Below are 7670 nucleotides of genomic sequence, written 5' to 3' on the forward strand. Positions count from 1 at the left end.
AAGAAATCAGAAAAAAGTTCTTTCCATACAAAACATCTAGGCAATTCTCAATTATCTGGGGACACAGGGAAAAGCAGGAATAGCCATTATAACAGAAAAAACTACTTAATACAGAACATGGGTCAAAGTGATCAAATTGTAAGAGCAAGGTCAGGACAGAAAAGAAACACCATTTTGGGACACCAATAACCCCAAGCTGGCCTAAGCTGAGAATGGACACAGTACAGTACAGCAAAGTAAACTAGTCGCCCTGGTCCCAAAGCAAGTCATGCTAGCCCTAAGCAGGTCTGGGAGAGCCCACAAATGCTTTCCAGCTTTGAGCAGCAGCATCTGTGATACAGCTAATCCCCAGTTAGTCTGGGAGGATTGAGGGCTGACAGCAGGGCTTGTCCCCACAGTGGGGAAGGGAGGGAGGATGCTGTGCATATGCTATCCACTCCCCCAGCAAAGCAAGGAGTGCAGGCACCAGGAATGGGAACAAATGTATCAGTTTTAATACACGTAAAATCATAGCCATCACCCGGACCGGGTTTCCGAAGTCAGTAAGGAGGGCAGTAACCCATAAGGGTGTATCACATCAGTAAAGCCGGTTATGTCCATCACATCTTATCTCCTACATATTGAAGAATAAAAACAGTTCCTCCCTCCCGAAAGACTTAATCCTCTAGACAGGATTAAAGTCTATCAGTCAATGGGCTGCCCTGGGGAGAACAATCCAGCATTTGCTGGGTGATAGCTGAGATGGTATCAGCAAGCGATCATAGCGCTTGGAGAGGAATTAGACAGGAGGACAGGCAGCCTGAAGGTAGGAGAGCATTTTCTGCTTTTAGCTTCCCTAGTAACGCACAGTGGCATTTCAGGCAAACCAGCTCCCATTTTTATGCCTTGTTAATCTCAATAGCACAATCAAAGTGAAACCAAGCCCAGCTCTGGTTCTCGCTTCTCTCAGTTCCCATTGACTGTAACTACACGCAAATGTCTTCGATTGTCTTTGCAGCTCAGGTCCTAGGCACTTCGAACGTGGCACCTAGGATTAGAAGACACTTTGGAAAACACTGGCTGCAATCAGACCAACCTGTGTCAAAGACAAGGCATTTCTCCCAAGCCATTTGGCAGCATCTCGCACTTTCTGGCAACTGCCTCAACCCTTGTGCTTGTGTCTTTTTTTTACTGTCACCTTGTGGTGGCCATGAACTCCTGCATCTGTACTCTTGTTCTTGTCAGCTTGCAGGACTCTACCAGCCTCACCCAACACAACTGAGAACAAATAGGTTTCTGTTAAGAAGGAGACACGATGCTTCTCTGCGGCACCTTCTTGGAGAATTATCTGTAGCACAAATAGTTCTTTTGTATTAGCCTAACTCATGGCCTAACACCTTTGCTCTGTAAGAGGAGTGCCCTCTGCTGAAATAACAACAGTCAAAGCATTTTCTCCAGTTTTCTTCACACAATGAGCACATTGCCTCACAGATCTGGAACACAACCCGGGACAGATCACAATCCAAACAACAGGCAAGTGAATACAGTCCATTTAATACAGTTAAACACAGAGGGACCACAACAGCAAAACAAGATAGACTGAGGCATGTCAGGTGGGCAGGAACGAAACCACAGGCAGGAGAATGTGTTGATAGACCTAAGGCTGCAGAACCTTAGGTGCCACACCTCTCCAACACACAGAGCTACCTCCTTCTCCATGCCGGACAAAGTTCTGAGGTCTCATCTCTCGTGGCCAGAAGAAGGAAGCTGGAGAGAGGTATCTGGAGCTGGAGGAGCTGCACTTGGCATGGGCAGTGCTCTCAAACAGAAGCACACTGCCCACTTGCAAGGAAAGGAGCAGCCACCCCAACTGCTCCATGCTGGAGACAGGAGCTCCAGCGCAGAGAAGAGTTTCGGGGCCAAATCCCAGACCAGGAAGTGTCACAGCTATCTCACTGCAACTCACCAGTCCAGCCTCTCCTGCCCAAAAAGCTAGAGAGCCCCACCAGCAAATATGAGCTCCAGGGCAGCCTGAATGTCCCCTCCAGTGGCCTGCAGGGCTCGGAGACTTAGCTCATCATCATGTATGCCCATGTCTCGCAGCTGCTGAAGCTGTGGTTGCCACTGGCTCTACAGACAGGAAACAAAAGAAGCTAAGGGTAGGTGTGAGAGTCCAAGCAGAAACAAAAGAGCCTTCTCCACAGCCCACTCTTCCACACTGCATTTTCCCACCTCTCTCTAGTTCACAAGTGCAATGCTAAGTGTACAAACAGATCCTGAAAGCTCCAAGTCTTGCTGCAAATTCCCCAAATCCACCAGCTCACCATCCCACTTCCACCCAGTACTTTTGCATCGCTCCATCATGCCTCCTGCAAGAAGCACTTCTCCGGTGATGCCCCTTTCAGCTTTACATCCCGCCACAGGAAGAAGCACCTCCACCCTGCAACACTCAATGAGGTATAGGGATTTCACGGGCTCCTGAAGGAAGAGGTTTTGACACTGACCTGCAGGCTGGGCTGCCCTGAAGCCTGCAGGGCATGCTGTAAGGCCTGGCTGAAGAGGTCATTGGTAATGGGTGTACCTGACTGGACACTGGATGACATCGGGGAGGTCCCAGAGGAGTGACCCTAGAAGGAAATAAGTTGTACACGGATCAGGAGAATGCTGGTCACACGAACCAGAGCCAGCACAGAGTAACATCTCCTGCACCCCACCATCATGCCTCCTCGAGTCCGTACAGAAGAGAACTCAGACATAAGAAAATACAGCAGCGAGGGTTCCCAGATCCAAGCAGGGCTTGTGCTCGGCCAAGCGCCGATTTTATGGCCCAGGAGGATCTCTCTAGCTGCTGCGCTGCCATTGTACCTGGGTGCCAGGCGTGGGCGTGTGCGAGCTGCTCTCTGGGGTGCTTGCCAGTGCCAGCGCGGTGGCCAGCTCACTCTGGGTGATTGGCCGGGGTCCGGCAGCCCCGGCATAGCCAAGGGAAGCTGGGCGGGAACCAGAAGTGCTGCTGGATGGTGTAGATCTTGTGCTCTGTACGGAGGGAGGAAGAAAAAAAACACCAAAGAAACAACCACCTCTGATGTTTGTGTCCATGTCCCAGTAAAATCTGGCTCATGCACTCATTCCCAGGGATCCACTTCCCACAATACCTGAAACTCACAAGTGCAGAACTTTTAAAAAACAAATATCACAGAATGGGATGTGGTTTTTTCCACAAACTCAGCTATTACAAAGCTGCAGAAACTGGCAGTACACCTTTTAATATATCATCCATCAGCTTAAAAACAAAGTGTTATTAGCCTGTAATAAAACAATCAGCTGTTGATAGGCACTTTTTTGGCCTAAATATGCAATTTCTCTTACAAAATATTTTGTCCTTTGGAGAGGAAAACCTCCCTACATTGCAGAAGAAGGGCAGGGACCAACACTCCCATGCTTCTCAGCCATGCTCATCTGTGCACAACTATCTCCGCACCAATTTGGCTATGAAGATATTTACTCTGAGGACAAGTGCTGTTCCAACTTGTGCTTCTGCATTCTTCTGTTGTGACTCTACCCCAGCATTCAAGAAAATCTTACAACAAACAGCATCCAAGCTCACCACAATCAATATGTTTGTCTCCACAATACCCCTAGGAACCAGAGCAGCTCGTGCCATTCATGAGACAGGAAGAGAGAAAACTCAAACCCATATTGCAAGTCCCAAGCAGCTGTTCCACCTGACCTGGCTGCTTACCTGGTGGAAGTCATCTTCATCATCAGAGAGACCTTCAAACAGAAAGCCACCTGCAACAGAAAGGAGAATCAACAGATGCAGAAAAATGGGTGCTGGTAGGAATTAGGCAGCAGATGAGAATCCTGTGGAGACCTTGGCCACGCAGCCAGGCTCAGCCCCAGCTAATGCACTGGTTAGGGCAGAGGCCCCAGCACCAAGTTCACGTGCAGCAGGTCAGTGGAAGACAGGTCAGGGCCATCATCTGCGCAAAAGAGAGGCCACAGCATTCTGCTACCAACAGTCTTTATACACACTTGGTTGGGAGAGGCCCTGAGGCCAAAGTGCCCCAGATGAGTCTCACACAGCACAAAATCTATCAAACCACACTGCATGCTTCTAGCTCAGGAATCCAAAACTCTTCTCCTTCCAGCGCGGGGATGACTGTCAGTACAGCACAAATCTCCCTGCAAATCCTGCAGCACATCATTTCTGCAGGTTCCCCACTCATCTGTGTGACTGAACGCACCTGGCATGTCCCGGTAGGAGCCAGAGGACACGCCTCGGGAGGATGTCTCTGGGGCAGGGAGAGGGGTGCTGCCAGCCACCGAGTGCAGAACAAGGACAATGGCATTCACAAGTGCTGGGTGAGCTGGGATTAGCCTGGAGAGAAAGACTGGAAGAATGAATCATGTACACAGGGAAACTAAGAAATCAGCAGCTCAATACCGGCAAAGAACTTATGGCATAGCCACCCCCACTGGCTGCACCAACACCACTGCCTTTGGCCTTCCAGCAACAAACACCTCCCCATATTGTTCCATGCAGCTGAAGAAGCTGGGGCTCCTTCTTGATCCCGTGTTGACCCTCCCATGGTACACATCTCCTGTATGCTCTCAGGGAAGCAACTCTCTGCTGTGAGCAACCAGATTCAGATTTGAACCCACGATCTAGAGGTGATGGTGGCCCTGTCTCCCACTAAATACCCTTTGGTTTAATCCAACAGAGGAGGAAGATGTATATCACAGTATCAGCTCCCTCTTTCCTGCTGCTGAGGAAGAAGTGCCCTGTCCTGAATCTCTGGCCTGGTGTATCTGTACTGGCAGGCAGGAGCAGAACTCTTTCTCCCATCCAGAGAGAAGCAGTCTAATTTAACAGTGCAACAAAGGCATTGCTTAGTCACTGCACCAGCTTACATGAACTTACGTGTCCAGCATGCTGGGGTCTGCAAACACTGAAAAGAGGTCCTTGTCCTGTAGGACTCCTGGGAGGGACCAGGAAACATGACAAGAGACAGGATACAAGAAACAGGAGCCAGTCAAACAAAAGCCATGGGAAAAACCAAAATAATTAATTGTTTTTCAGGAACTGAGTCACTAGCAGACACCATACATACTCTATTATTGTTCTCTCTGAAGCCTTTTACATCTTCCTGGAGACTCTCCATCACAGCCACACCCCCAAGGGATGGGGCTTTCCCAGCAGATCCCATGGGCTCTGCATCAGCACAGACAGCTCCACCTTAAGGGCAGGATCAAATCTGGCACCCAGTTCACTCCAGTCAGGTGGTGACTGCACCCCATATTCCACCTGCCCCATAACAGTGTGCCAAAAAGGCTAGTAACACCCCGGGCCAGAACAAGCAAGCTAGATTTAATGAACGTTTTTCTAACACTTTGCAGCAGGGAGAAAGCACCCATCCTCACTGCTCGCTCTCCTTTGGGCTTTACATTCCCTAATCCTTTTGAAGCCAGCATCCATCCCCAAACATTACCAACAGAGCACAACTCCGACACCTGAGCAGGCACTGATTCTTATGCTCCACAAAGGGACCAAAAAGGCTCCTTCTCCAGAGAAACGGAATTCTCCCTTCCCCGTGTCAGGAATTAAACACAGACTATCTTTATTTGGCTTTCCTCAGATCCTCTAGATCACATCTGGACTCACCCAAAGCAACAGGGTCACTGCTGAGGCCAGGAGTAGCTACAATGATCTGATCCAGCGACTCCTTGTTCCCCAGCATTTTGAAGACCTGTCAGAGAAACCAGAGCAGATCAGCAGCATCGCACAACAAGGTTCCACTGTGAGGCTCTCCTCACAGAGAGGGGGACAGACAGAAGACACCCAGACAGCACAGTATGAACCCTCACTCACTGCATCTCTGTAGGCAGGACTGCTGTGCAGGGCAGTGTGAAGGACTCGGAACTCCCGTACTGCTGCCACCTTATCCACAGGCTCTGAGAGAGGAAAAACAACAGAACAAAACATAGTTCTCCCTCTGTCAGCTTTACTAGGGACTTCCACACTGCAATAGCAGTAGTGATTCTTTAATGTCCCTGGATTCAGCTAACCGAGAGAAGAAAGACTAATGATTGAGAATGTCTCGGTACAGTTACCACAGCGTAACAAGTAACTGCACTCTCAGCTTCCAGACATATGAAAATATATAGCTATATCCTCCTACACGCACAAAAGGAGCTGTATTAAAGTAACAACTCTAAACTAATCCATCTTATTCTACAGTTAGGCAGACTAGGAACACACACAAGCCTGCTCATCCCTTGAGCGGAGTAACCAGTTGCTTTGTTCCCAGTTCTCTGGCAATACCCTAAAATTGACCATAGTCAATTAAGGAAGGGATATGCACTCTCCACATTACATAGCTCATTCCTTCACTCTCCCATCAGCAAGAAAACTTAACACCAATTTGCTGCTGTTGGAGAGTTCCCACACAAATATATCGATCAATTGTTTTAGCAAACCCCACATCAGCCTTCCAGAGACAAATCACAAGAGAAGTTGTTCCTCAGTCACAAGGGACCCAAACCACACCCCAAGCAGGACTAAGTATTAACCCACACCGTCTCCTGCTCACCTGGTTTCTGATCAGGCTCAGGCCAGGACTTGCGCAGGACATGAACAGTGGAGCCAGACTGGATGCCATAAAAATCAAGCGTCTGGTCATCCCTCAGCTTACGGCCACAGTAGATCAGATCTAGGAGAGAGAAACACCTAAAGATAAACATCTATGGCACACTTAGAAAAGGTCTGAGGTCTTTAAGGGAGGACTGCCTGGCAGTTATTGCTCCACATCTGTAGCTGCTTCATCTGGTCAGCAACACAAGGACCTCAGCACACAGTGAAGTTACGGAGCTGAGGTTCAGGGAGGAAATAACGGAGCCAAGATTCACAGAACGTGACTTTGCCACCTCCTTTAGAAGAGACAGTCTCTCTCACAGTTCTCATAAGAAATCTCACAAGGACACATTAGCGTTAGCAAATCAAAAGACTTCTTAGCAAGGGCATCAACACTGCAGGAGCACTGTGATCCCAAGCAAACGCAGAACAAACTATCCAAATCACAAGGTACTAAGACCACTGCAGCACAGTAGAGTCTCTGGAGCATGCTCTGAGACCCCACGCCGTGCTACGTGGCTATGCCAAGCCTTTCCACCAGCCCAACACCACTAACAGAAGGATGTTTGTGTCCCAGCTGCAGCGAGGCGAGGAAGAGGGTGGCCCCAAGTGGCAGGACTTTGTCACGACCCATGCAGGTACCTACCGATGAGCTCAGGGTCTGGGACGGACTCCTGCAGTTTGCCAGTGATGAGCTGCTTGAGGTATGAGATGCTGCACCCGCCCAGCGGGCATTCTCCCAGCTCTGTCTCTGGCAAACGCAAGATGGATTTGGGAGCCAGCGGCTGATCCGCCAGCTTCACCGCGATGTGCCACTCCGGCAGGGACATTTCAGCCTTCTCCTCACTGAACACAGCCAAGCCAACCTAAGTCCCACAAAGCTCTGGAAAGGGAGGAAAACAAACCAAAGTGAGACTCTCCATTAACCAAACACCTTATAAATTCACAGGCCTCACCCTTGCTGGGAACCACACAGGAAACTAACAAGAGGCCTGACCAACACACAGCCATGGTTTTTAGGTTCCTACCTCAGTCTTAAGCCATATCTGAAGCTACACGG

The 7670-nt window shown here is 49.3% G+C and overlaps 1 protein-coding gene across 1 annotated transcript; it reads right to left on the reverse strand.

Moving 5' to 3' along the window:
• Positions 1–1957: 1957 nt before the first annotated feature.
• On the reverse strand, positions 1958–7456 carry UBL7 (ubiquitin-like 7). The gene is made up of 10 exons (XM_009703907.1): positions 7257–7456; positions 6570–6689; positions 5849–5931; positions 5642–5726; positions 4901–4958; positions 4224–4357; positions 3719–3768; positions 2845–3012; positions 2484–2606; positions 1958–2109 (listed from the first exon to the last, which is right to left on the reverse strand). Exons 1-10 carry the CDS (start codon positions 7438–7440, stop codon positions 1972–1974), a joined length of 1143 nt encoding a protein of 380 aa, XP_009702209.1. The 5' UTR covers positions 7441–7456; the 3' UTR covers positions 1958–1971.
• Positions 7457–7670: the final 214 nt, after the last annotated feature.

This window comes from Cariama cristata, unplaced genomic scaffold, assembly GCF_000690535.1.
Source record: "Cariama cristata isolate BGI_N322 unplaced genomic scaffold, ASM69053v1 scaffold13257, whole genome shotgun sequence".
Lineage (NCBI taxonomy): Eukaryota > Metazoa > Chordata > Aves > Cariamiformes > Cariamidae > Cariama > Cariama cristata.